At 52.9% G+C, this 27875-nt stretch overlaps 11 protein-coding genes across 11 annotated transcripts; 5 read left to right on the forward strand and 6 right to left on the reverse strand.

Annotated features, from left to right (window-relative positions):
• Nucleotides 1–19: 19 nt before the first annotated feature.
• On the reverse strand, nucleotides 20–664 carry J4E93_005252 (uncharacterized protein; the record flags this gene model as incomplete). Its single annotated transcript, XM_049343174.1, has 3 exons — nucleotides 20–85; nucleotides 138–238; nucleotides 292–664. The coding sequence occupies 3 exons, from the start codon at nucleotides 662–664 to the stop codon at nucleotides 20–22; spliced, it is 540 nt and encodes a 179-aa protein (XP_049199267.1).
• Nucleotides 665–1335: 671 nt separating this feature from the next.
• Nucleotides 1336–2593, reverse strand: PPH1 (Serine/threonine-protein phosphatase PP2A catalytic subunit; the record flags this gene model as incomplete). Its single annotated transcript, XM_049343175.1, has 6 exons — nucleotides 1336–1408; nucleotides 1462–1534; nucleotides 1584–2117; nucleotides 2168–2273; nucleotides 2323–2364; nucleotides 2432–2593. 6 exons carry the CDS (start codon nucleotides 2591–2593, stop codon nucleotides 1336–1338), a joined length of 990 nt encoding a protein of 329 aa, XP_049199268.1.
• A 486-nt stretch (nucleotides 2594–3079) lies between these two features.
• Nucleotides 3080–5536, forward strand: J4E93_005254 (uncharacterized protein; the record flags this gene model as incomplete). The annotated part of the gene is made up of 2 exons (XM_049343176.1): nucleotides 3080–3172; nucleotides 3227–5536. 2 exons carry the CDS (start codon nucleotides 3080–3082, stop codon nucleotides 5534–5536), a joined length of 2403 nt encoding a protein of 800 aa, XP_049199269.1.
• A 661-nt stretch (nucleotides 5537–6197) lies between these two features.
• J4E93_005255 (uncharacterized protein) lies at nucleotides 6198–7354 on the reverse strand (the record flags this gene model as incomplete). The annotated part of the gene is made up of 3 exons (XM_049343177.1): nucleotides 6198–6982; nucleotides 7038–7184; nucleotides 7237–7354. 3 exons carry the CDS (start codon nucleotides 7352–7354, stop codon nucleotides 6198–6200), a joined length of 1050 nt encoding a protein of 349 aa, XP_049199270.1.
• A 1913-nt stretch (nucleotides 7355–9267) lies between these two features.
• J4E93_005256 (uncharacterized protein) lies at nucleotides 9268–11195 on the forward strand (the record flags this gene model as incomplete). Its single annotated transcript, XM_049343178.1, has 4 exons — nucleotides 9268–9387; nucleotides 9435–10080; nucleotides 10359–10584; nucleotides 10703–11195. 4 exons carry the CDS (start codon nucleotides 9268–9270, stop codon nucleotides 11193–11195), a joined length of 1485 nt encoding a protein of 494 aa, XP_049199271.1.
• A 590-nt stretch (nucleotides 11196–11785) lies between these two features.
• J4E93_005257 (uncharacterized protein) lies at nucleotides 11786–13570 on the reverse strand (the record flags this gene model as incomplete). Its single annotated transcript, XM_049343179.1, has 3 exons — nucleotides 11786–11862; nucleotides 11910–13219; nucleotides 13269–13570. 3 exons carry the CDS (start codon nucleotides 13568–13570, stop codon nucleotides 11786–11788), a joined length of 1689 nt encoding a protein of 562 aa, XP_049199272.1.
• Nucleotides 13571–13904: 334 nt separating this feature from the next.
• On the forward strand, nucleotides 13905–14848 carry J4E93_005258 (uncharacterized protein; the record flags this gene model as incomplete). Its single annotated transcript, XM_049343180.1, has 3 exons — nucleotides 13905–14177; nucleotides 14230–14433; nucleotides 14483–14848. The coding sequence occupies 3 exons, from the start codon at nucleotides 13905–13907 to the stop codon at nucleotides 14846–14848; spliced, it is 843 nt and encodes a 280-aa protein (XP_049199273.1).
• Nucleotides 14849–15503: 655 nt separating this feature from the next.
• J4E93_005259 (uncharacterized protein) lies at nucleotides 15504–15906 on the reverse strand (the record flags this gene model as incomplete). The annotated part of the gene is made up of 2 exons (XM_049343181.1): nucleotides 15504–15713; nucleotides 15802–15906. 2 exons carry the CDS (start codon nucleotides 15904–15906, stop codon nucleotides 15504–15506), a joined length of 315 nt encoding a protein of 104 aa, XP_049199274.1.
• A 625-nt stretch (nucleotides 15907–16531) lies between these two features.
• Nucleotides 16532–17704, forward strand: J4E93_005260 (uncharacterized protein; the record flags this gene model as incomplete). Its single annotated transcript, XM_049343182.1, has 1 exon — nucleotides 16532–17704. One exon carries the CDS (start codon nucleotides 16532–16534, stop codon nucleotides 17702–17704), a length of 1173 nt encoding a protein of 390 aa, XP_049199275.1.
• Nucleotides 17705–17834: 130 nt separating this feature from the next.
• Nucleotides 17835–20404, reverse strand: J4E93_005261 (uncharacterized protein; the record flags this gene model as incomplete). The annotated part of the gene is made up of 3 exons (XM_049343183.1): nucleotides 17835–19740; nucleotides 19803–20244; nucleotides 20293–20404. 3 exons carry the CDS (start codon nucleotides 20402–20404, stop codon nucleotides 17835–17837), a joined length of 2460 nt encoding a protein of 819 aa, XP_049199276.1.
• A 1398-nt stretch (nucleotides 20405–21802) lies between these two features.
• Nucleotides 21803–27587, forward strand: J4E93_005262 (uncharacterized protein; the record flags this gene model as incomplete). Its single annotated transcript, XM_049343184.1, has 2 exons — nucleotides 21803–22228; nucleotides 22275–27587. 2 exons carry the CDS (start codon nucleotides 21803–21805, stop codon nucleotides 27585–27587), a joined length of 5739 nt encoding a protein of 1912 aa, XP_049199277.1.
• Between the last annotated feature and the right edge of the window lie 288 nt (nucleotides 27588–27875).

Below are 27875 nucleotides of genomic sequence, written 5' to 3' on the forward strand. Positions count from 1 at the left end.
ACTCCACCACAGTATCCATCTATGCCGTCTTGGGCTTCTTCGTTCCGTACTTGGACCGTGAGGTGATTCTGCTACCAACACCACCCTGCAGAATGTTAGCGATGTCTTTGCATGATATCTGCGCTCATGAGACCTACCAGATCCAGCGCTCCTCGAACCAAATGGTACTTCACACCAGGGCAATCTTGCGCTCGTCCGCCTCGTACCATAACAACTGAATGCTGCTGTACATTGTGACCTGCGTACTAGTCAGTCTTCCCGTAGCCCACTATTCCCATATGTTTGCCATACCTTCTCCCGGAATATACGCCGTGATAACCTTGCCCGTACTCAATCTGACCCTCGCAATCTTTCGCTCACCCGAGTTGGGCTTCTTTGGCTTCGTCGTTCCCACTTTCAGACACACACCCTTCAGCTCTGGCCTATCTTTCAATTGTGGCGATCGCAGTTTACGCGCCTTCCGCGCTATCCTTCCCTGTCGCAGGACTTGTATTAATGTGCATTTGTGTGCGCGCGACGACGGTGTTGGGCGGGCTGCGAAGGCCGGGGTACTGTTCTGGAAAGCGGAGGCGGCGAGTGATGGCCGTATTGATCGCGCCGGAGCGAAAGGAACTGCGGAGAGAATCGAGGGTCGCGCAAGGCGTCGGAAGAGTGTGAGAGGCATTATGGGCGGGCGCTGTGGTGTGGCTCGAGATGTTGGTCCTGGACAAAAGTTCGAGATGCAAGACGGTGGCTGACTCAGCTAGGATGGCTAGTTGAAGGCCGCCTCCCCAGCGGTACAGACTGCGCACCATCAGAGAATGACATTTCCTGTTGCATTAATGCGAGTGCAATGCTGAACATAACAATTCAACGTGACATAATCATGTACATCTCTAAGAAAACAGCATCACGGTAATCATTCAATAAAACACGTATTTTATTACGACCTAATGGTGCGTACAAAATGAAGGTATAGCGATGGGATGAGAACATAGATCGTATATCGAAGATGACTGCTAATACGCAGGAGTACATCACGAACAACACACGTTCTCACCAGATCACATACAGAGGTAAGGAACACTAGCATCAACTCTCTACCATTATCAGTCTGCGCACTAGCTACATCACCACCTATTGCAACATTCCCACGTGTCTCTAGTACGGCTTCTTGGGGCATTGTAGACAATGAGAGCCTCGTTTCAAGCGAGCACGTCGTTGCCACGCGTCTCCCGTCACTTCTCATGACGGCTCGGGTGACCAGGAATGCAATCGTACATAGTGTATTCTGTGATGACTTCCAAATGTAACGCTGTGCTGAGATAGCGGTGGGAGCCAAGAGGAAGGGTCCGCTTAGAGGAAGTAATCTGGGGTCCTTCGCGACACCATGGGCTCGCCAGCGCGTGGGCAAGGGTCGAATTGCAAGCTGGGACGTATGTTAGATATTGAAAATAGTATATGGAGGGGGGAGGAACTTACAAGGTATACTTTAGATGCTCGTCGATCTCCATGATAGCGGCCTGGTTACCGCATCTGTAGCAGTAGTTCGGTGCTGCATAGGGTCAGTGGGATCATCGGCAACGGAAATATGAAAGACGTACCCGAGAATATGGTAACGACATTCCTGTCTTGCGACCAATTGTACCCCTCCATGACTAGCTGATGAGCACGTGCCACCAACGTTAAGCCGTTGTTGTGGTTGAAGGCCTCTGAGATGTCTTGACCGAAGGTGTATCCAGCACCACGGGGCGAGATTCCCCAGCCGCACCTGTCGTCTGGGTCGGACCAGAGCAGATCGCACATTGGTCCTTCGTGAGGCACCTCCTGTATGCGGTCGAGCGCCCTGATGTTGTCAAGGGTGTCGATGCTAGGGGAGAGACCACCGTGCAGACAGAAGATCTGGTTGTCGATCAGGGCGGTGAGCGGCAGGTAGTCGAATAGGTCTGTGAAGTATTTCCAGACGTTGGCATTGCCGTACTTGCGGAGACACTCGTCGTAAAAGCCGTAGACTTGGGTGATCTGGCGAGACTCGTGGTTGCCACGGAGAATGGTGATGCGCTGGGGGTATCGAATCTTGAGTGCGACTAGCAGGGTGACGGTCTCGACGGAGAAGTAGCCTCTGTCGACATAGTCGCCTGTGCACGTCAGTCAGTATGAGCGGGCAGGGGTGAGGCGGGCAACGCACCCATGAAGAGGTAGTTGGTGTCCGGGTTGGGGCCACCGATCTTGAACAACTCCATCAAGTCGTGGAACTGGCCGTGTATATCACCGCAGACAGTGACGGGGCATTTCTATGCGACGGTGAGCAGATGTCGCAGGCGCGGCAAAAAGGGTACGTACCACTGGCTGTACATTGGACTCGTCCTGAAGTACCTCGCGGGCCTGTAACACGATGCTTGTCAGAAAAGGCGTCCCCGGTGACATTGTGCGCCAGGCGGATGTCGCATACCTTGTCGCATAGTCTCTGCACGTCGCTCTCGGCCAGCTGCTTGCAGCTCATGAGACTCTCAATCCAGCCGTCCAGCGTGGGGATTGTGGTCGGCTCAGTCGTAGGGGCAGACGACAGCTGCATGGGCTCTGGCATCTTGACGTCCTCCATATTGGTATCCATGGTTGCGGGGCGGCGGGATCGATGTAGGTGGGGGGTCGATCGGTTGTTGTGATGTAGAGCTGTCGAGGGGTTCTTGCCCTTTCAAACTCGACCAATGACGTGCAGCAGACACGAGTAGAGGCGGTGGGCGGCAGCGACTTGCAATCCGGGGGGCGTTGGGGTCGGAGGCTGTGTGTGGAGTGCAAGGCGATATCGACGGCGGCAGCAGGATCTATGACAGGAATATGGGGAGAAGCACGACCACGCACTGCAGGCACATACTACCTTGGAAGCAGGCCGTAATGGTGGATTGTTTCTCCGCGCCGGGTACCAAGAGCCTCAGGCAATTTAGCGCGAACCGTTAGCCGCGGGTCTGTGCGCGGCCGCTACTGCGGGCAGCTTTGTGCAGCAGCCGCGACCCTCGTCCCTTCTCCACTCTACACCACTTCCACCCATTGTTGTCACTATTGCCCATCGCACCCACCACCGCGACAAGCAATACCAGCAATGTCTAACAAGCGCGCTTACAGCGCCTACCTCTCCAGCGCGTCTGCGGATATGCTAGTCGCTGCCAATGGCTTCGGCGCTCCTCAACTGCAGGTGAGTAGTCGTCGCTGCCTATACTGACGCGACGCGAGCTGACAACAACGGCAGGCGCAGCAACACACACCTTCCTCAATATCACATCTGCGTATCCCAGGCGGATGGCCACAAGATCACATCATTGCCGCCGAGGAAGTCATACCTCCGCGCGCTTCTCTCTTCACTACGCTCGGCAAGTGGGCTGCGACCGTGAGCGTTACCAACCTGCTCTCACTCCCCACACGCCTTGCAAACCGTTATCTCCGCCGCGAGAGTATCAAGGCGATCCCCATCATCTCCGCTACCGGCTCCAACAAGAAGCGCTTCATCTCCGCAGGTCTGGCAGACGAGGAATGCGCGACACCTTCGCCTTCAGTGCGCGCGCGCGCGAACCAGGCGCGTCGCGAACACCAAAGGCAGGCGCGCGCGTCAGAGCTAAGCCCCAACCAATTCCGCGTTCCGCCAATTCAATATACGTCATCAGCACATACACAAGAATTCGAGGAGATCGTGCCTGGAGCATACAATAAGGATGTATCTCTCGACGAGGGCGGCAACGTCAGCCTGGAAGAAGACGAGGACCTTGAGGTCAGTGTCGACTTCTCTTTCGAGGATGTCTTCACTTCCACCCCGCCGCGCAACCCCCAGACCGGCTCTCCCATGACAATATCCTGGAACAGTCCTCAGGTTGCCTCGCCTGCGGTTGCCTCGCCCCCAAGCCCGTTCTTGTCCTCCCCACTATACCACTATGACTCGCCTGCCTACGACAACGCCAACCCGGCCTGGATCTCTGAGCTACGCAATGCTTCTACTGTCCAAGCCTCTTCAGGTCTTACGTCATCGTCGGCACAAGGACTGCCCTCACCGCAAGCATCCGCAAGCCCAGCCCCCAATGGCAAGCGCACTTCCAACCTGCCTATGGTCACACCTCTGCGACGCCAACTGGTCAAGGCACAGATGTACAGGGAACGCAAGCGCATCGCAAGCCTCAATGCCGCGCTCGAGTCTACGGAGGAAGGTTTCGCCGATACCGAGCAAGCTAAGAACAGCTTCGCCGAGTCATTCAACCAGAACCCCTCTCACTCCACGAATGCTTGGTCATCAGCATCTCCATCACAACCAAAGACTGAAACCGAAGCTGCCGTCCCCGACTTCGAGTACGCCAACGACTTGTCCTTTCTCCCTGAGGTCCCTGAATCCTCTGAAGTCGGATACGCCAACGACTTATCATTCCTCGTTGATGCGCCGTCTCCGCCGCGCGCGAAGGGAGTGCGATGGGAAAAGGATGCTAAATGCAAGCCCTTCTACGTCGACACAAAAGTCAGCGAGATGCTCGACTCCACACTAGAGACGATTACTTCCAGTCCGATCAGGAATCACTACAACGTGTCCCAGAACAACGATGGCAGCGCATCAAATGACAGCCAGGCGTCAGCATCTTCTCGCTCGTCAGCAGACAGCAGCCCGCAGATAACCCTTCTTGACTCCCCTGCGCAAAATGGTGGCTGGCGCGGTGTCTCCGTTGATGCTTTCGATGCACCTGACGAATCGCTCCTGGAGTGCGAGTTCTCGCTGGAACTCCTCGAAGACCTTCAGCGGGAAATGCAGAGGAAGCTTGCCTTGGCACCGCCTCCCCCACCGCCACAGAAGCCACTTATTGCTCCGCTCACTCCCGAGGAAGAAGCTGTACTACAAGACGCCGCAGCCAAGACCAAGTTCGGCCGCAAGCCAGAACAGTATGTCATTGACGACAAGCTATACGCTCGAGACTTTGCGACCCTGTTGCCTCGCGTCTTCAACGGTGATCCCAGGGCATGGTTGAACGACAGCATCGTCAACGAATATCTTTCCATTCTCATCGCTGCCAAGAAGAAGGAAATGGGCTTCGCTCACCAGCGCAACGGTCCTGCACCGCCACTTCACGCCTTTTCGTCATTCTGGTACCAGACTGCCGATACTTCCCGCTGGACCAACAGGTTCCAGCTGAAAGGCAAGCAGTATCTCGACGCCGACCTCATCCTCTATCCTATCTGCGACAGAGGTCATTGGCGTCTGCTCGCGGTTTATCCTCGGGAACGCACTATTGAGTACTTTGACTCCATGGGTCTTGACGGACAAAACTACATCGACAAGCTCGTCAAATACCTCGAGCAGGAGCTCGGTGAATACTGGGTTCCTTCGGAGTGGAAGAAAGAAACTGGCCAGAGGAGTGAGCAACAGAAGAACGGCAGCGATTGCGGTGTCTTCACTCTCCTGAACGCTTTGACCCTCATCCGCGGCGACGCTCCCACTCGTGTCCTTTCTACCGACGGCATGGACGATGCACGCAAGCGTATCGCAGCCACTCTATTGGCCGGTCATCCCACTACCGAGCTGGAATGAGTACAACTCTTCCATTCTTCATTCAAACACCGGTCATCCCACTACCGAATGGGAATGAGTACAACTCTTCCCTTCTTCATTCGAACACGAATTCTGTTTTCAGTTTGCATTGCATGGGTCGGCGATTTCCTCTTTTCGCATTGTTTTTGGCGCACAGCATGGAGTACGGTCACTTACGAGGTTCTTTACGACGGTTACATTACGACCCGGATACCCCATGATACCCCACCGCCCACAGAGGCTTGAGCTTGTGCATATTTGGAGTTTTGTTTTTTTGGTACCCTGGTAGTTGTCCAGAGGTCTGATAGCGAGCGGATTGTTCTTGTTTGTACCTTGGTAGTTGCCTTGGGGTGTTTTTCTTTTCGCAGAGCACGTGGTACGCTCGTCTGTTTATACAGCGAGAGGCTCAATTTCTTTTCTTAGCAGGGCACGTGGTACGCTCGTCTGGTCATCCAGCGAGAGGCTCTTGTATTTGTTTCCTTTCTTGTAGCTAGTTCTTTACTCTTGCCTTAGTCCTCCTGGTTTGAGACCTTGACTCGCCCCTTCGGGGGTTTGAGTTGGTCTCGCCGGGAGGACGGGCAGCGAGAGGCACAATTGTGTTATAGCATAGCGTAGTGTTTGCAGTAAATTAGACTGTACTATATACTCTGCATCGCAGGCTCTATGAGGCAACCTTGACAGTGAGCTTACCAAAGTGCTTCTGGTCCCACATGTATTGGTACGCGTCCTTGAGATCCTTGAGCTCAAACACCTTCTCGTCAACGATGGGGTGCAGGTCATTTGCCTCAATTGCCTTGCACATATCCTCCATCTGCAGCCTTGAACCGACCAAAACACCGCGCACAGTGCAGATGTTGTTCAGGCAGTCGAGGAACGTAGGCTGCTCCTTTCCGCCGCCGCCAATGAAACCGATAATCGAGATAACGCCGTCGATGGCAATGGCCTTGAGAGACTGCGCCATCGTGGTCGGGCCGCCAACCTCGACAACGTGCTGTACACCAGCGCCGTTGGGAGTAAGCTTCGCGGCTTCCTCACCCCAGTTGGTCGTCTCCTTGTAGTTGATGACGTGGTCGGCACCATACTTCTTCAAGAGATCGGCCTTTTGTGCGGAACTGGTTGTCGCAATGACGCGGGCGCCAGCTGCCTTTGCGAATTGCAGAGCAAAGATGGATACACCACCGGTACCTTGTGTGAGGACTGTGTCACCGGGCTTGAGAGCGCGTGACTCCAAACCGTATAGGGCGTTCCAAGCTGTGAGGGCGGCGCAGGAAAGAGTAGAGGCCTCGAGCATGTTCAGGTTGGAGGGGGCCGCAACGAGACCGGCTTCGTCGAACACGCCGTATTCGCGCAGAGTACCGTCGATGGCGCCTCCGAGACCGGTGCCGAGGGATTGTGCGTCTAGGGAGCCGGCGATGTGGCCTTGGTTGAAGAGGGTGACTACCTTGTCTGGGTGGTGTTAGAAGACTGCATGCATCGGTCTGCTGTGTACAGGAATACGAACCTCCAGGCTTGAAGCGTGTGACGCGCTTGCCGACCGATTCTACAGTGCCGGCGCCGTCCGAGCCAGGCACAGTGTTGTCCTTCATCGGGAAGGGGTATTTGCCCTTGGGAATGATAAGGTCGCGGTAGTTCAATGATGCGGCGTGGACTGTCAATTGGTCAGTATTATTGCGGGAGGCTGTTCGATGAGCTCTACGCACCCTTGACTAGAACGTCCTTGTCGCCCATCTCAGGTACCTTGGCCTGCTCATTGAATTTGAGAGACTCAAAGCCATCCTGGCCTTGGACGGTCCATGCCTTTGTCGTTGATGGTGCCATGTTGTAGTCAATTATGTGTGTGAGTGTTGGCTATGGGGAATTCGAAGGAGCTGCAGAAGACCTTTGAACCTTTATGACGTCTCTGCCATGACGGTGCCTGCTCCTTATGTACTGCCATGTGCATGTGGGGTCGTCGAAGGTCCGAATAGTGACGCAAGAATAACAAGAGCTAGCCCGAGTTCACGTCACAGCTTGTAGCTCCCCTGTACATTGCGGCTATCATGGATCATTAGCTTCCTGAACTGTTGGCGATCAATCTGGCCGCACGGGGAAGACCCAATGGCGGCGTTGTCGCCATGATTTCAAAGGCGAACTGCCGGTCTGGAAGACGAGTTTGTCAGGATAGCTGACCGATGTTCTGCTTGCCTTGCCGGGAATTGCTCGGATTTTCGGTAATCGAGCCTGGAGCTGCGCGCAACATGGCAGATGTCGGCAAAGGTCGCTGGAACCGCATTTGTAAGCTCCAGGTAGGCGGAGTGGGTCCGATGGAGAAACGCGAGGATGTCGCGTGGTTTCGCGCCTACTCATGCCCCGCACCGTCTTCTACTGCCTTCTACCAAGAGAGTCGTCTTTCTGAGGCACCCCACCATACTACACTTGGAAAGATGATAGGCGATATAGGCTGTAATATCGAATGCGGTAGATGTCTCTTGCGTAGCTTCCTTTGTCATACTTACAATTTGTAAAAGCGAGCACATCCGCACGCGCGACCTGGCCGTTGGTGTACATCCAACCTAGCCACGTCAACCTGAGGAAAAAGTGAACACCCTGGGGTCTACATTGATGTTAACACACCCACTTTGGATGTACTCATGTTAATGTAGTCTGCAGACCTGTTCGGCTTTTCCCTTGTATGAGGTGCCAGCTCCCACGTGTCTCCAGCTTCCAGCCAGCCACCTGCAGTCGCGCTTAGTGCGACAATGGTCTACCAATAGCCAGTCCTTCCTGTGTTGCGCGCCGCCCACGCCTCATCTCGGTTCCCCAGAATAGAGCACACCTGAGGGAGCGATGATGGGGAAGTGGGGGCTCAGTCCCGGGCACGATGCTGTCTCCATCCCGATCGTCCTTGAGATAGTTGTATGCGACAGCACCGGCACTCATTGAGCCCTCCGGCCGCCCTCCTCTTGTTGTTGTGTTGCATACGCCCACAGTATTACATGTGCAACACCCCGCTGAACGCTAACACTATGGTGTTTTCCTGATGATTTTGGGCCGCGTCGCAATCATCCTATGCTCTCGAAATCGTGCCCTCCTAGACTCACAACATTGCGATAACGATGGCTTCTCGAGGGATTCAGTCGGCTTATTCCTCACGGGATGTTTCACCGGAATCACGCCCTGAACCCTACGATCCCTTTCGCACAGAGTCCGATCCTATCGAGCTCTCATATCTTTCACGGCTATCATCGGATGGTGTAGAGCCGCACATTACTCCCGCACGCTCCTTGGGTCAGTCTCACGATGAGGGTACAAGGAGTGGGTTGCGGGCGGGAGCCTACTTGGGCCTGCCACACGGTGACAGCCGGTATGAGCCGGTGCGTGGAGAACACGATATCTCGGGCCACTCCATACGCTCAACGAGAGAGTCTACGTATACTTTAAACTCGCTCTATCATAAGAAGATCACGGATGCGGACACTCAAGCTCTCGTCGACAGGAGATCTAGCGAATTGGCCCAATGGCACATATACTGGACAACACCGGCTCTCATAGTGGCAATGTTCATGGCAGGGTTTGCGGCAGCAGTGGGTCACCACTTGTTTTACATGCATCTCAATGGGCAGCCCGCCACCGAGCAGTTGAAGATGGTGCGATATGGCACAGCCTTGGCCTTCTTTGTGAAAAGTACACTGGTTGGAACCGTCATCATGTGCAACCGTCAGCGCATATGGTATACCTTTCGACGGAAGGCAATGACGATCAATGGAATTGATGGCCTTTTCTCTGCAACAGAAGATCCGACGCAGTTTTTCCTCAATTGGGAGATGATCAAGAACGGCAAGCTTGCGACACTTATGGCAGCCTGTACATGGGTAAGCTTCGAAGTCTTGCAACACGAATGTATACTGACCTACTCAAGTTACTACCACTTGCATCCGTCCTGTCTCCAGCCTCGCTAACATCTGAGCTGAGAACATTCAACAATACTGCCAGTTGCTCTGTAGCTAACCTAAATTTTACCCAGGAAGCTACATACGACTTTCGGGACATGAACAAGTTCTGTCAAAGGAGCCTAAACTTCTACAACACCACTGAGCCAGCCGAAGAGGAGCGAAGAGACGAAGATCATCTTCAAGCAACAGGAAGCTTCTTCGACTACTACGATCAGCCGTCCAAGAACGCGCGCCGCTTGGCCTTCAGTAGCGTGTACATGCAGAAGCCACAGCCTCGCGAAAATGCGTCTACCGTGTTTTGCGGATCAGGCTGGAATTGTACATACACAATAAGCTTCGTGGGACCCGGCTACCAATGCGAGGATGTCGACGATACTGGTGAATCTGACGCGCCATTCGCATTGTCTGAACTGGCGCCGAACGGAAGCCTCATATACGCTGCAGACGTCGATCAAGGTGACTACGGGTATCAAGATCCAGCGAATGATACAGCGTCTTTAGGCGTGTTCAAAAACGAACCAAACCTCTGGATCGGTTACGCCATCAATACTTCCGAGCCTTACTCGCACGGTGCGGAACCGGAGTACAAGGCCAAATGGGGAAACGTACATGGTAAGTTCTAGCTGTGCGAAACACATGTAAGAGATACACCTCATACAAGAAAAAGGCCGAACAGGTCTAGAGCCTACATTAACGCCAGGTCGTCTATCTTGCAGGTTTCCATGTTGATGTAGGCTGTAGGCCTGTTTGTGTTTTTTCTTGGTTGACGTGGATATACTGACTTGTTACGTCCGTCTCTACAGAACCCAGAATATTCAAATGCGTCATGCAGTACACCAGATATACGTTCAACATGAGCTACAATCCTAGACAGTCCGCAACCCGCCTAGAACGAGAGTTCCTGCGTCCCGTCATCGCCGACCATCCCATCGAGCCCCAGAATAACGTTGAAGAATACAAAGTAACAGCGTCCTTCCATACTCTCGGTTCACTCCTCCGACGTTTCCTGCGTGGAAAAATCGAACAGCAAAAGATCCTCATTACGTATTCAGACCTATCTGAGACACGTTTAGTCAACAGCAGCACCTCGTACCCGTTGGTGAACCTGAAGACAGGGTAAAGTAGCCGCCACGAATAGCTCTTAAGATATTTTGCTAACTTATTACTAGTATGTAGCTCCCCTGCTATGCTTTGCTAACGCGGTTTTAAGACATCTTATTATTCGTGCTAACAGCTTAATAGAGATACAGGACCTTTTCGAAAACATACTCATCACTCTTCTCAACGACCCGAATCTAGTCGTGGTCCAGACTCAAGAAGTGCCTTGCATGAAATCACGAACCATGATGGTGTACGTGTATTACAAGCACTCCCTCTGGATCGGTTACGCAATTGTCATTGCAATCACGTTCGCCTTCATCCTGGTCGGCGCATGGTCGCTCCACATGAACGGAGTAGCTTCGGATGTGCTCTTTTCTCGCATTATGGCTACCACCCGTAATCCTACGCTGGATCATTTGAGCATTGGGGCGTGTTTGGGTGGGGATCCTTTTCCCAAGGAGCTGGCGAAGACGAAGTTACGCTTTGGCGTCCTCCTGGAAGATGATCCTAGGGAAGGACCTTTGGGCAAAGTGGAGCATTGCTGCTTTGGCACTATGGGCGAAACGAAGGAGATTGTCAAAGGTGGCACGTATGCCGGACTGAAGGAGTATAGGGTCGATGCATGAATGATTAGGCATTTATGACTCTATGATGTAAGCTGCCGTAGGTAGCACTGACAAAATTCCCCAAATTTAATGAGTATCCCACGCCAACCTAGGGGAAAACTAAACAGCTTAGAGCCTACGTTGACGTTAGGTTACCTACTTTGCAAGGTTTTAGGTTAATGTAGTCTGCAAGCCTATATGGCTTTTTTCTTGTATAAGGCGTACCTATCCAATCTCCCATGGAATGATTTCGTACATGGATATGTCATGAGTATAACTCGATGAATACAGCATGACATATCCATGTACGAAATCATTCCATGGGAGATCGGATAGGTAGCCTGATTACTATAGAAGCGAATCACCGGGCGTATATACGCCCTGAATACCACGAAATAATGCCTATTGTTCCTCAATCACCACTAGGTAGCCCCAGGCTACCAGGAGATTCTCCTTGGCATTTCGCAACGACTGGCCCATATTCCATGGCTAGACTCGACTTCTAAAGAAAGAAGAAACCTTAAGACCGTCCATCGGTTTCACCAAGACCACCCAGCCGTGTCGGCTGATGTACAGCGAAAGAGACGTAACATAGTTGTGGCCCGGGCCAACTACGACTGCTGACCCATACCCAGACCTAAGAACTCGAATAGAATAGGGTTACCCGCAACAGCGATATACGCAATACCTGATTATGATTAGTCGTTGATTTACTGCTCACAACATACAACGTACCCGTGTACACAATTAACTTCGTGACGACCTCAACATCATAGCGCACTCGCGGTGTCGTAAGCTTCATGAAGATCTCCCGCTTCTCATTCTCCTCCTCAGTCGGGCTTTGTGTGAGCGTGTGGACATCGCCAGCGACGTCTGTGTCGCTCCTTGGAGGAGTAGACGTATTTTTCTCGTTCACATGCACTTCGCCTGTGCCCATCATCTGCTCGTACGAGTGTACCCTAGACGCCATGGGTGTAGGCAGCAGACCTGCGCCAAGTAGCGGTTCCCCCTTCTCGATGTTGGGTGTATCAAGAACTGCGGGGTTGGGTATCCAAGCGGAGTCTTCGGGTACAACACCATCTAGCGAGTTGACACTTTCCCGCCGTCGGCGATTCCGGTAAGCAAGCGTCTCGTAAGCATCGGCAGCAGACTGTGGCCCAACGGATACAGATCGCTTACGCGGGTGGGCGAGATTCTTCAGCATATGTGGCAGCTCTGATGCAGGTGGGATGACGTTGTCGTCATCAGCGAAAGGCTTGATGGACTTGTACTTGGACGCGTTGAGGAAGAAGGCGCGAGGCATGTTCCAACGGGCCTGCTCTAGAAGACGGAAAATGGGTGGCAGGATAGTGAACAAGGCAGGCTTCATGGTCGCTCTCCAGACGAAGATTACTACAACACCGAGTAGAATGCGGATTGTTGCCTTTAGTAGACCCATTTCTTCCAGGTCAAATGGAACAGATGAGGGGTATGCATCTTTCAACGCATAGCCGGTCTGTGCGTAATGCCACGCACCAAGATTGATCCCAATGACCACGCCGGAGAAGGATACGCTATCGTCGTAGCATGGACAGTCGTCAGCAGGCTCCGGATGGATGCGGACCAGAACGCACACGACCAAAGTCGCGATGAAGATGTCCATGTAACTGCCACTGAAGACGAACGAGTCCATCCAGTCCCCGCAGACCAATTGGAATGCCGTGATCAAGGCACCCATTATACTTCCGACAAGGACATCCAGAAACCCGTGCATGCCGCAATACAACCGCCCCGCAATGATGGAGAGCGCGTAGAAGTAGAACAGCGCCTGTAAGCCCGCATTCCAGTTCGAATTGTCTTGCTCGGCTGACTGGCGCAACGTGTATATAGCATAGAAGGCGACCGATACCGCGTTGGCAGAGTGCGACGAGGGGAAGCCGTATTCGAGCGCAGCGGACCCGGACATGGATATACGGGCAAGTGGGGGTGATAAGGGCCTGGGCAAGCAGAGCATGTCCTTGAGGAAGCCCGTTCCATACACACCGGCTGCAAGCATGAAGACAGTCCTGTGTACGTCAGACGTCGCACGATAGTGAGAGACAGCTTCTGACATACGCTCGGCCAATGCTAGTGTAGCCGCACCAGAACTGGATGGGCAGGAACACCATGAAGAAGGTATGTGTGCCGAGGTTGGCGGTATAGGCGAAGTACGAGTCGAGGGCCGGAGAGCGCAACTTGTCCTGCATCAGGGCGAGCCATGGCGTCTCCCAGCGCACAATGGGTATGAGGCGGTTGCGCAGGGCATTGCGCCATCTGGGCAGGCGTTGGGCATAGTGATCGTGGCCCTTGTTGCCGGCGTCCAATTTGGGCTCCTTGGTCGCTGCGGTGTCTTTGGGCGCATCATGTCGCGGACTCATGGCAGCGGTCGCAGAAAGGGGGTGGGCGAGTTAATCGAACGTGCATGTCCAGCGGCGGCGATAGCGTCGTGGAGTAAGACGAGGCTGTAGGCTTGGATGCATGCCATCGATCGATAGACATGGACAGGCACGTTGCAACTTGGCGCTAGTTTAGCGAGCCGCTGGAGACGTAGCGTGGTTGCCATATGCGACCGAGCCCTCTAACAGTCAACATCCACCTCTCTTAAGCCTCGACCACTCGCTCCCCACACCAACTCCAACACCATCTTCCTTCTCCGTATTGATAACCTCGTCTGAAACAAGACACGACTACCCATCCCGCACACTTCCAGACATGGCCACCGCACCTTCCCAGAACTACGACTATCTCCGGCGCAAGCAGAGCACAAAGGCGGCCGTTTCATCAATCACACCAGTCCGCAACCACGCCCGCACACCGAGCGAGCGCAACAGCAATGGCACCGTTAGCTCTTATGGAACCACCAACACACGCGACACAACCATCACTGAACCACCAGCCTACTCCAAGAAGCTCGTTGTTGTCGGTGACGGTGGATGCGGAAAGACATGTTTGTTGATCAGCTACAGCTCCGGCAACTTCCCAGAGGTACGCTCCACCAGCTAAAAAGACATGTCATGTGATTCTAATGCGACTGCAGAAATATGTTCCAACGGTCTTTGAGAACTACATCACTCACACTCCTCATCCTCCCACAGGCAAGATGGTCGAACTTGCGCTGTGGGACACCGCTGGACAGGAAGAATACGACAGGTTGCGGCCGCTCTCCTACCCAGAGACAGATGTCATCTTCGTATGCTTTGCGATTGACTGCCCCAACTCACTAGAAAACGTCATGGACAAGGTACGATATTTCGATTCATTTGCCTCGGGCATCGTCTGACAGTATCCAGTGGTACCCAGAGGTTCTCCACTTCTGCCCAACAACGCCCCTCATGCTGTTGGGCCTCAAGTCCGACTTGCGCAACAAGAAGAACTGCATCGAGCTACTCAAGACACAAGGCCTGACGCCCGTCACATCGGAGCAAGGTCGGGCGGTTGCAAAGAAGATGGGCGCTGCCTACATGGAGTGCAGTAGTAAAGAGCAAGACGGTGTAGAGGAGATCTTCGACATGGCCGTCACAATGGCCGTCGGCGAGGAGCACAAGGAGCAAGAAGAGCGCCGCGTCGGCACAGCGACCTCATCAAGAGGGAACACGTCATCGTTCCCTGCTGGGGGCGGTAAGAAGAAGAAGCGCAGCGGCTGCAAGGTCCTATAGTTTGTTTGTGTCTATCGAGAGGAGAGCATATCGAGATTCACGACGCTGGACGACACGATCAAGATGTTTAATGACATACGGCTCACCTCCACCACTGTCCGGGCATGTTCGCTTCCTCTTAATCCTAGGGAAGTCTTTACATGTACATGGCCGCCTGGCGTTTGGGTTTTCCTTTTGGCATGAGAATGGACGCAGCGATTCCATAGTCCACAGTAGCAGCATTTTCTTTCCTGTATCTGTATTCGGTATTCTGTATGTATGCATGGCGCGAGTGGGCGATCAAATTTGCCAGCGCCGGGGAAGTAAATCAAACATATTTCTGAAACCTGTTTTTCTCCAAATTGATCGTCACTAGCCGATGACAGAACTCGTGTCGCTGACCGCTTTCATGATTGCATTCGCCCCAAAATACAAGGGGAGTGAAATGGTGCGTACCTTAGTCTCAAGTATCATACACACGGTGTATCTTCTGTGTAAAGGTATAATACAACGTGAAGTCTGCGATCCCCTGGCGTCGCGCACCGTGCCAATGACTCGCTCTGGGGTATCATTACATCATACTTGCTATCGCCATGGTATGTTCGACGGCTGGCCGTGCACCACCTGGCGCGTTGTTCTTTATCTTAGGCTGACAAGGTTACCTCCCTGCCACCGCTCATTTCCTTTCCTGAGTCACTTCTGTCTCACCTTCATGTTCCGTTGCGCCCTCTTGTGGTCCTTCTTGTTGCTCGCTCGGGTCCTTGGCCATGACGTTCTCAAAGTGGCTCCATAGCGACTCGACGGGAGCGAACTCGTTTCCGACGGATGTGACTTCTTCGAGCGAACGGTTCAGCTTGTTGATATTTTGTAGGACGACTTCTAGACTCTGGCTGTTTGTTAGTATAAACCGGTCAGGAAGCTGGGATTCAGAGGGCTGCGGTGCGCTCCGTGGTGGATTGCGTGGGTGCACGTACTTGGGCGATTTCGGTGACGAGCAATTCGCGCTGTTGCTCGTAGTATGATTTTGGCGGCGCGGTGTCTTGACCGTTGGTTGACGCGGGAAAGTATGGCGGTGCCATGTTTGGTGTTCTTTCGTGTCGTTGCGATCACTTGACACGAGGTAACAACCTGAACAGTCCTGCAACCTATCGAACAAGGGGAAGCAAACAAGAAGACGTCGCGTCAATGTAGGCTCCACGGTGTTCAATATCTCTTCATTAGGCTGCGCTGGGCGCGAATCTTGGGTTGCGGGAGCCGTTTCGTGACGCCGGGTGGCCGGTCATACGCGTTAGTAAGCCCTGCCGCGCTAGGCCATCACCGGTCTAGCCCCTTCACCGCACCACTCATGTCCCATGGAACCAGCTTTTTGCAGCCACCAATGCGGGTAATAGTGGGTAAGGCTCAAGCTAAAAAGTCTTTTAAAGGTACACGCCTGAGCTCCTCGTCTCTCGATTCTCATTTCCAGTTCTCGCGACCCTTCGCGGCTATGTGAGTGGTAAGACCCCTTTCTTGATATCACTACCCTCCCACCCCTTCAATGATTAAGAACCATACCTCTGTCAATCCTCTGATAGCTGCCGACGGTCTAAGACCGCTGGCGGACATGAGGACCCAGTATTCACGCAATGAGATCAAAAACGCTTCTTCACCGCTATTTTACGTGTCAAGCAAAAAGCTAACGAAGTCTCTGCTTTAGACCATACTATGGCGGCTGCCCCAGCCCCCAAACAGATCAAAGAACCCTTCCCCATATCCCACGTCGCCGGCCGCTACCTCCTCTTTGATGTGGACGTTATTGCGCACTGCCGTCGCACGCACAACATCTGCGGTCTCCTCGTCGGCACGATACCGAACCTCAGCCAGCAAAACGTTTTTCTGGGCATACCACTTGAACTCATGCCGGAAGAGGCTCGGGTACTCGTCGATAAAGGCGCTGCGTATCTCGTGGATGATGCGCAGGCACATCAGAAGGCTTTTGCGGAGATGAGCCGCGAGGACAGGCTGAGGTATATGGCGGAGATGGACAAGCGCGGAGAGGATGTTACCAAGGAACAGACTGAGCTCGCGGAGAGGAGGAAAGAGAGGGCGTTGGAGGCGAAGGGGCTTAAGAGGGAGGAGGTTGAGAAGAGTGGTGTTGCTGCGAGCACTACTTCGGAAGACACTCTGCAAGGAGATGACGACAGTCTCGCGAGCTCGGGTCTTGGATTCATCATGAAGGGATCAAGCTTCGCAGACTTCTCAGCGCCAGCGAAGCCTACCAAGGCCACAGTCACCTCCAGCCCCGCTAGTTCAGTCACTGATAGCTCAGACCTTGGTAGCTCTGGTCTCGGCTTCATCATGAAAGGCTCTAGTTTCTCAGACTCATGGGTACAAATCAAGGCACCCAAGGTCGACGCCTCGATCGAAGAAGTCTCGCTCTTCGATGCGGCACCTCCTTCGCCAGCACCCGAACCAGCGGTCCCCGTCCAGGCCAGCGCGCCGAAAGGTGTAGCGGCCCAGAAGCACTTCGTCACACCAACAACTTCATACCCACCTCTACCAACCCCGGCCAAGGATCCTTCTGTCCCTCCACCCGCTGTACCGGACAGCTACCCGCTGTTCCGCTACTTACACTCCAAGGGCTACTACCACATGCCCGGTCTACGCTTCGGATGTCACTACAACGTGTACCCCGGCGACCCCCTTCGGTACCACAGCCACTTCGCCGCCACTGGCTTGGGCTGGGACCAGAAGTTCGACTTGCTGGACGTTGTTGGTGGAGGACGTCTTGGTACTGGAACAAAGAAGGCCTACATGATCGGCGGTGAGAACCCCGAGGTAGATGCCCAAGAGAACGAGTCCGTGAGGGCATTCTCTGTTGAGTGGGCCGCTATATGAGTGCTGCGTCACTACGACTGCATACATGGATGTTACGACTTGATGAATACAATGCATAGATAGAAGAACAATGATGAGCCTTTGTTCGACATATCTCTGATTGAATTTCTGTTTGTTCTTGTGAAGATGACTAAAACTCCAAAGCAGCCGCAACTGCCTTCCCTTCCACTGCGCTCTTCTCTGCATCATCATCGCCCTTGGGCCCCTTGCCCTTCCTATACACTCTTGCATCCCTAGGATCGAACCCCCCGTTCCCCCAGAGCGCCCACTCTGGCGTCTCGTCACCAACGTAGTCTTCTGGTCTCCAGCCTACTACTCGCCCTTCCTCCATCCTCGTCCCTTGTACCTTACCCTCATAGAGGTCAAAGAAGCGCTCAAAATCTATTCTCGTCGCCCACTTGCCATTCTTCTTGAATCTCGTGCGGTCGGCTAGTAGGATACAGCAAGAATGTGCATGTTCGGCACCGATGCCATAGGTCAGGCCGCGATTGTTCAATTCCTTTTCAAGTTCCGTCACGAATTCAGCAACTTCTTCGTAAAAGGGAACGTTCTGCATGGTGAGACCTGCAGACCCAGCAGCTGAGGTACCGCAGTATGTGACGCCTTTGACTTCGACGAAACCAGGCAGTGCACGTTCGACGAGGTCAGCGTATCCACGCACCTCCTCGGCCATGTTGAAGCCTTTGACAAGCGTTAGGCGGAAGACAGTGCGTTGCTCGAATCGCCGATTACGAAGGATATCTAGACAGGCACAGAAGCGCTCCCAGAAATCCCGGTGAAGAGGTCGATCAATCTTACGAAGACTGTCTTTGTTTGATGCGTCAATGGAGACGTAGAGCTGGGTTACTGGGATCAAAGAAGCTAGTTGAGCTGGGTGCTGAGCATTGCAGACAAGGAACGTAGAGATCCGGTTCTGATGCATGATCCCGAGAAGCTCGTTGATGTGTGGGTAGAAGATTGGTTCGCCGACCAAACTCAGGGCGCAGTGACGAATGCGCATGGCCTCGCTGAAACGTTCGGCCCGGACCCCGGGAACTCCCTTCATCATCTTGATCTTCTTGTAATGTGCTGCTGTGATGCCGTCGAATATCAGGTCTGGGGCATCGGTAATCCAACGCCACGTGGTGCCGACTGGATTGGTGCCGTGTCGCCAGCAAAAGACGCATTTGTTGGAGCAAGAGAGAGACGGGGTGGCTTCCATGCATAAGTGAGAGGCGATCCCGTAGAAAGAGTACTTGTAGCAGGAGCCTCGACCTCGCAGAGCTGATTTAGTCCATCGACAGATCTTGACGCCCGAATGAGAGCCGATGATGCTGTACCCTTGCTTGGTAAGAGCGGCATACGTCGGAGAGGTGGTAGGGACCATCTCCTTAGGAGCCTGACGGGATGAGGTGGCCTTAACGGGTCCAGGGGCGGCTGCAGAATTTTTGTAGGTGGTAAAATCGACCGGTATTGGAGCATTCACCATCGAGCCTAAGTCTTCAACGTCGTCGACGCGTGCATTTTGATCGTTTCCATCCTCTAGATCCTCTTCGTCGCTCTCAATGGGATCTCCGCTACCCGGGACACCGTCACCGAGTCCTCGTCCTTCGGCGATCTCCACAAGCGCGTCCTGAACGCCTATCCTCCAATCTTGTAGCATCTGCTCAGCATCGCTCTTGACGTCAGCCATACCAAGTGGGTATGCTCTCTTTCTGCCAGTCAGCCTGGCCATCCACTTGTCCACCTCTCTTGATTGGCTGCAAAAGCCCTCTTCTTCTGTCGGCCATCCTTCTCTATCGCCGAAACCAAACACGGCGTATCCCAGCAAAGCGCTCAATGGCGCCGTATCGATCCTGAAGTCGTTGTGTGTTTCCTGCAAGCTCTCGACAAAGACGTCCAAGACGGTGTCAATGTTGTACGTCGGTACGAGGATGATGTAGAAGTGTTTAACGTTCGCGTCAGTTTTCGGTGGGCTAATGAAGTAGTCGTCGTGTTCAATGTAGGATATGTCGAGCGTCTGAGGCTCTAAGAAGGACTTGGATTGATCGCATCCCCTGCAACGTGAAGCAGGAGGTCAGTCGACGCCTCAAATATGTCTTGCACGCCCCAAACGTACCTCGTCCACTCGGTCAGGGCTTGCGCGAACTGCGTAGCGTAACGTTCCGTAGTCCCAGACAGCGATTGGAAGAAGATCAAGGGCTGGATTTTGTCCGTCTGATGATCGAATGCAGGAGCTGCGACGACCTTCTTTGGCGCCTTCCTGCCCTTGACTCTTTTGGGGCCTTTCTTCGTCCCAGCGACGGCAGCCACTGCCCTTGTGTCGTCCTCGGCATGGTTATCGACGTTGAGTTTGGATGGGTTGAGCGTCGTGGTGTATTCGGGCAGCCATTCGGGTTTGAGCTCGACGGTATTCTTCGGCGAGGAAGGAGCGGGTGATACAGAAAGCTTCTCTCTCTGGTCGCGGTCGCGCGCGTATATGACAAGGCGCGCGATGGTCGCTACTACTAGTGCAGACAGTAGGATGGGGAGCCGATGCTCGTGCCATATGAGGAGAACCTCTGCGGTGTGATTAGCTACAGGTGTACGTGCTGAGCCTAGAGACTTACCAGCTGGCAATTGGTCCAGCAGCTCGAGTAAAGCCATGGCGCTGCCCTCGATGTTGCGCAGGCGTTGTCTTTGGGGTACGAACTTTTGGCCAGCCACTCGCGTGGGGTCCATTACCTAGCGCCAGGCGGGGTTCGTGGCTTCCGCGCTGGACCCTGCACTGCAATCTACCCTGAAGGCTTCAGCGTGCTCTCGCACATCACACTTTTATTACCACAACAGTGCATCGCGTGTGTCGCACAGATCCATTTTCGTTGCATTGTTCGCGAGTCCCAGTCATTGTCTCGCCGTGGATACGTTGCAGGCTTCTTCTTCTTCTACCCTCTTCTTGCCTATAGAGCCTTCTGAACTCTTGTACGAAAATTGTTAGCGACAGGAGTTTATCAATATATTACTACCTAAGTATCTGAGACCATCTTTGATACTACTGGGTACGATATCTCAATAGTTGGTGCTCATGATCCTTGGTACTGCCTGTTTACCCACGAAATTTCGTTTTGTTTTCTTTGTCGCCTCCTACAATTATTATTCAGATGAGCAGTCTTGTCACGCAACACTAGATTTCATCAGGGAATACGCAGGAGATGAGTTGCATGCGCGTATTCATGACGTCGTCACCATAGAGCTATTTAAAAAAAAATCGATCCATTAAGCATCTATGCGTGCATTGAATTCTTAGGTCATAAGACTCCATATTCATTCAGGCTCACTCCATGCTTTTCGCCACATGCAACCTTGGTAAAACCGTCCCTCTATATCCCATGAGACATTGAGCCCAACGTCATTGCTTGCATTTCACGAACATGAGATGTGTGTGACTTCTAGCAGGTACCGCAATGGCATTTTCCCAATTCACCTCTTGACCAAATCGAAGGATGCTGGGACGTTGGCGGTGCGTGTACATGGGATCATCATCGTAAGAGTCGTACATGTGCCATGCATAGTGCTCGCTCCAAGTTCGATAGGTAATACAAAATGCTGGGTACATCTGAGGTACGTGAAGCTCGACAGTAGACTACTCGTTAAACACTGCTTGCTGCACCTAAAGCATATGTCACTTGATTCGAAACCACAAGTTGCGACGGCAAGTTTCACACGTCTTGCTAGTATGTGTCTTGAATTGTGGCGACAGTTATCTAGCATCTCGTCGTAAGATTGCGCAAGTGTACAGGAGAATTAACGCAAGCGAGTCTCTTGAGGCCGCGAGTACGATGACATTGGGGTGCGCTATCGTGATTGACTTCCACGGTTAGCCTGCCATTAGCGTCTTGGCATCATCCGCACCTCGAGGTCCCTTGCCCTACAGAGTCCCATTCGCGACGCGACCATCCAAGAGTGCTTCGCCCCGCTGATTGCGCGAAAACCTCTTGTACACGCGTTATATAAACTCGTCACCATCCGTGCACGACAGAAATGGCGCGATTATCGCCGCGTGTACGCGACTGAGCAGCCCGAACATGTCACTGATCCTGCACGAAGCCAGCCCCCGTCTTTGCAGAAGGAACGACCAATATGTCGAAACCCGCCTCAACCCCCCACTCGGCCCGAGTGCAGAAGGTGTGCACTCTCTGGACTCATGACGACAACTTTTCTAGAGATGAGATCATCTTCAATGGAGAGAAGTTTCCTGAGCTACCCACCAGTGCTGGGGCCCTCCTCCAGATTGTGGCTATACATGCAGACCACACTGTTCGAGACTTTCACACAGGATCCAAGAGTCAGTCGCAAGATGCGACACACTTCAAAGCCGATGCGCTACACAAGGATTCCAATCTAGATAACCATCCGAAAAGACATCGACGGGACTCGATAACGATTACCATTGACGAAAATGGCTCGACCATTCCCGGTGGTCGCGAAATCGATGCAGAAAAAGCCTATGTGTTTGTCCCGAAGCCGCTTCCTGCAGACTTTAAGACAAAATATCTAAACCTACAAGTAAGATTTTCGTACAGCAAGCTTTCGCTCAACTAATACCAAACAGGTTTCTATATCGGAGAGAATAGCGAAGGTATTCGGATTCCGCAACAGGATGCAGGTCGTAGTGACGGAGGCCGATGAAGACAGTCACGAAGCTCACCACGTGGAGATCGTGTTCCGTGACGAATACCTGGCACGCGCAGATATGTGGCGCATGGCCATTGCCGAGCTCAGCAAGCGTACCGTCTACCGTGGCCAACGACTACTATTCATGGGTACTATCAAGGCCACGATCAAACACATATATATCAATGGTCAGTCTGTCCATTCCGGGTACTTCTCGCCAAAATCGAAGCCCATCTTTCGCAGCGAATCTGCACGATATACATTGTTCATCCAAATGTCTAGAGAGATGTGGGACTTCGATACCGAAGGCGCTGGCGAGATAATGTTCAACAAGGTTGTCAGTGGCTTTCTTCCAGACTTGTTCAAAAGGTGGTTGAGGATCAATGCGCGACACTTGGTCACCATCATACTGTTTACGAGGATGCAATATGACGGAGAGCTCTTGGCAGATCAGCCCGAGGGGACGACGAGTAACATGTCCTCGGAGTCGCATTCCGGCACGTTTAGAGATTACTACAGAGTGGTCGTGAGCGACATGGCCAGCGGTGATTGGATCAACATCCTGTATCAGCTCAAAAAAGAGTTCAGGATGTTCCTCCGAGAAGTGTCTCTGGTCCGTAAGCCAGTAAAGCCTGTTTCTGAGAGTGAGGAACCGAGCTCTGAAGACACCGCTACTGATATTGTGATAGCTGGTCGACCCTCTTCCGCAAGCCAAGGTAATATCCTGGAAGCCATCAATCTGGCTGCAGCCCAATTCGCGAAGGACTACATCGATAGAGACCTTGTTCGAACGGGTATTTCAGTCATCGTTGTTACTCCAGGTACTGGCGTTTTCGAAGTCGACTATAACATGCTCAAGCTTACTACGGATACTCTTATTGGATCAGGTATCGGTATTGACCTCGTGTGTCTGTCGCCGATGCCTCTCCATTCTGTACCCTTGTTCAAGTACCAAACACCTCGCTCAGTGTCCGATATGAAGGCTGAGCACGAGAAGGAGCGGCACGAGGCCTCGAATATGTCGCGCACAGAAGAAGATCAAACTCCACGCCAAAGCCAGCCGGATTTCGGCTCAATGTCACGCGCATCCACCGTCCGACGCATACCGACAGACAACTCCCTTGACTCGTCAGACGGATGGAGGTTCGCAATGCCGTATTGGGTGGACGTCTCCTTCTGGTCCGGAACATCCGAAGAGATATTGGAACTCACAAAGCCACGAAAGGCTGACAAGATCGTGAAAAAGTCACGGAAGAAGGGCCGTATCTTTTCTCTACGTTGTCGTTTGTATGAGCTGCAAATGATGGGCGTCATGGAGAATGAGCTGGGCGACATTGCGATACCCTACCTAGAAGAAGATCCAATGTACCCGCATCATCTGCGCGAATTGTTTGAGACCAACGAAGAGGGCGTGCGAACCGCGCAAGCAGTCAAGCCTTCCGCAGCTGCAGCGGGCTCATATTCTTCGCGGGGTGACAAAGAATACACCGACGACCAGCTGGATGAGACAAGAGCTGCCCAGAAGGCCTGGATGGAGGCATACGATAGCAGGGTCTTTTCCCCTCTCATGGAACGACACTCTACGTTGAACCAGCTACAGGTTCAGAAACGAAGGCTAAGCGACGCCATCACAAGTGGATCCCCGGAGCTGTCGCGAAGTCTGCGTCTGTCTTCCTCTTTCCGCAGTACTGCCCCGTCACTTGGACAGTCAGCTCGGCCTCCGCCAGAAACAAGTTTTCCGCAGCTCATGCATGAGAGATCTAAGGATCTTGAAAGCCAATCTCCCCGAGGAAGTACATACCGGATGCCTGATCTCAAAGGCGACGGATTGCCACGAGCCGATATATTGCGGCGACAGAACAACATGACCAAGGGCATCGTTGGAACTGATCGCCCAGCGGCACATAAGAGAAGTGGCTCCGGAGATTCCCAAGATCATCGTAGAGCTATGCACGTGAAGCCAAACAATTCCCCAGCTCCGAGTCGGAGGTCATCTCCTCCAAGGCGAGCCGGACTCTTGCCTATGACTAGTGGTGGGACTCCCGCAACGACCCAGCCGGAACTGAAAAGTAGACCTTCAAATTGGTTCTTGAGGCAGATGAGCTTTGGTGGAAAAGCTACGCCAGCTAAACCGACTCTTGGAGATGCCACCATCGATATCAGTCAGGGTAAAGTGAAGCCTGCAATGCTGACTGTGGAGAAGAATCAAAAGGGTGCTATCGCTGAAAGACTGGCAAGCACTCGCAACTCTTCTACAGGTAAGCCATCACAGCCGATTGCGATTAAACCTGCATCGCGAGCAGGTCCCACATCGGCTGAGTCACTGGCTTCCAACCGCGCAAGCCGTTCGATCGAGACGGTCAGGGGTGCGCAATCCGACCGATCCAACGTCCCTTCGCAACCTGGTTCGGTTGTGAGAGATCCTGGATCTACATTCTTACTTGCAGGAGCGCGAGGGGCAGGCGAGCACGTTGGAGTAAAGCCGGACTTGTCTTCTAGCGCAGGCGCTAGAGATGCTCCACGTACTCTGTCGCCAACAAGTGCGATCGCTCCTTGGGCAGTCCTGGTCAATCCTTGCAACCCGAAGAAAAACGTCATAAGCTCCAAAAACCAATATCGGCGTTGGCACCACGTCTTCCCTAGGACCTTGAGGGCAGGTACTGTAAAGTGGAGGTCTTTGTGTTCACCTGCTGCAGTACCTTTAACGCATGAGTGGTTTCCGTCTGTTGAACAGATAGCAACGCAATACAACGAAAGCCCATACAAGATTACGCAAAACGAGGATGACGACATACTGGAAGCACCAAAGAGCCGAGAGTCTCTCATCAAAGAGTTGATTGCCTTTCGCCTCTCCCACGGATTCCAGATCATTGTGGGCTCTTCCGTAGCTGAGTTTTCTGGGCGACAAGAGAAGTCTCTTGCTAGCATCCTCGATCCTGAATACATGTCCAGCGATGGAGACACTGTTTTCATGAGCGTCGGAAACAATATCCACCAGCTGGTATGTGTAGCTGGAGGAGAGGTCGAGGTAAGGAGATACAACAGGAAGCCTACCACGGCCTTGGAGTCATCTGCTGGTATTGATACGCCCTTTCCATATAAGCCTTTCATCCGCACTGCTTTTGAGGATACCTATGATCCTCGAGAAATTGTGCTGCGTCCACCACGGAGGGAATACAACTGGAACATCATTGATACCTTCTTAGCCGGCTATCACGATGAGTTTTCGGAAGTCCTGCGCTTTTGGCGAGCTCGATTCGTGCTTATACCAGTCGACATACCGGCTATGCATCGCAGGCCGTTGCCTGTGCAAGACTCACCCGAAGAGATACGCCTCGAGGGCATTCGCAAGCTTACCCAGCTATGGCAAAAGTTTCGCTATATTCCTCCAGAAGAGCGCTACTTCCAGCCAGCATCCGTCTTGAAGCAAAAGGACCCGAATCCGCTTGCGATTGAGTATCACACGCGCGATCCTTCGGCAGTTGTCGCGGCCGGTCCAGACCACTCCCTACTAAATGATTCCGACAGCGAATTCCAAACTTCCATCTTTTCGGATGCGGAAAAGTATCACACATCCAGTATAGACCTCAAGAAACTTGCGGAAGATCTCCAGGGCGAAAAAGGAATTCAAATGCTTGATCGTCGGTGGCATCTGAAGTTGCACTACAATTGTTTCTTGGGTTTTGACCTTACCAACTGGCTACTTTCCAACTTCAAGGATATCGAAACCCGAGACGAGGCGGTGGAATTCGGTAATGAGCTGATGAAGAAAGGTCTGTTCCAGCACGTACAAGGGCGGCATCAATTCCGAGATGGCAACTTCTTCTTCCAGATTGCAGCAGAGTATAGGGCACCGCGAGCCGAATCTCGAACAGGGTGGTTTGGTATGCGGAAGGCAGACAAATCTGTTCCTTCCACTCCACTTGCGGAGGCGCCTCGGACGTCGCCCCTGATATCGAAGAATATCAAATCCCGTCCCGGTACCGCCGATTCTTCGTCCAACAGCTCAGAATCGCTCAAAGAGGGGGAAAAAACACCGACGCGCGGTGAACTGCATAAGCGAAAGGTCATCATGTCACGCGTCATGCGCTATGATGTTGATCCAAGAAAGCGTTCCTACCGGCCTGAGATAATCTCACTACACTACGACCGATTGCACAATCCCGACAATTGTTATCATATCCGCATTGACTGGATGAACGTCACAGCGAAGCTCATTGAGGATGCTATCGTTACTTGGGCTACGAGTGTGGAGAAGTACGGCTTGAAGCTAGTAGAAGTACCCATCGCGGAAGTAGCGGATATTGTCGACCATCATCCTTTCCGTTCGCCATATGCAGTCAAACTTGCATTGCAGCCTCCCCAGGTTCAGCCTGAGGCAGTATGGGACTCAATGAGCTTTTCCCCTCAGTACCCCAAAGTCGATAAGTTTGCTTATCACAAGCTCCTATTGCGGAGGCTGAACTTTGTTCTGGACATGGAAGCTGCGAATGCCTTTCCGCCCGACGTTGAAGTCACTTATTCTTGGGGCACGCCCGACTACAAGTACACGCAGTTCATACATAAGAGTGGAGGCTTGCTCGCTCAGATCACTGACGACGGCAACTTCCTTCTGCTAGCCAACAGGCTTGCGCATAACCGTGCCAAAGACAACGGCAGGATACGGCCTGTGGATCCTTACGAACACAAAAAAGCCACGACAGATGGAAGTCAAAGCAGCCGTCTACCCTCGACGCCCGCGGTAGAGCGCGGAAACCCGCATCGTAGTCCCTTTGCAAGTCCTTTGGCACGACCAGTCCAAGACGCAAGTCTCCTCCACACCGCGCTCACGTTCCACGATCCGAAATCATCAGCAGCAACTACCCCAGTATCTGCATCTTACATATCGCTTTCTCCCGAACAAGTCAAAGATGAAGTAGAAGCCTTTTGCTCGAACGCGTCACTCCTCTCCAACTTCTACGCTGACGCTTTCCGCCACGCGCCGTCTCCTTCTCCACGAATCTTGCCTGTAGGAGAAGACAAGATACCAAGCTTGGGGCTGCCACCAGCAATTAGTATTAGGGATGCCAGTCCGGCGGCAGGAGGCTGGACGCTGAGTAGTACGTTTGGGGGACCTAGTGGCATAGCTGGTCGCAGACAGGGCAGCGAGGGAAGCATGTATAACATGGGGAAGAGAGGCAGTATAGTTGATGGTATGGATAGAGCACCCAGGCGGCAGGATAGCCAGGGAAGTGCTGGAGCTGGAGTATAGGCAATGCAGTAGATTCAATGAACATGCATGTAGTTGTGCTTTGATTCTTGGACCTTGTGCTATTTTCTTGCGGGCGTTGATGGAGTACATCGTCAGGAGGGCAACGGTGTTACAAATGCTGAGATCAGTCATGAAGGATCGATCGTAAGAAAAGTGCAAGGCCTTTAAACTCCACGATGTGCAAGTGGAGAGGGGACCATTGACAAACCAGGATAGAGTAAACGTATGTTCGTCCATATGCCATGAGTACCAATCTTTACACGTGAAACGGAAAGTTTACACATAGAG

Source organism: Alternaria ventricosa (genome assembly GCF_023758065.1).
Source record: "Alternaria ventricosa strain BMP 2768 chromosome Unknown scaffold_8, whole genome shotgun sequence".
Taxonomy (NCBI): Eukaryota; Fungi; Ascomycota; class Dothideomycetes; order Pleosporales; family Pleosporaceae; genus Alternaria; species Alternaria ventricosa.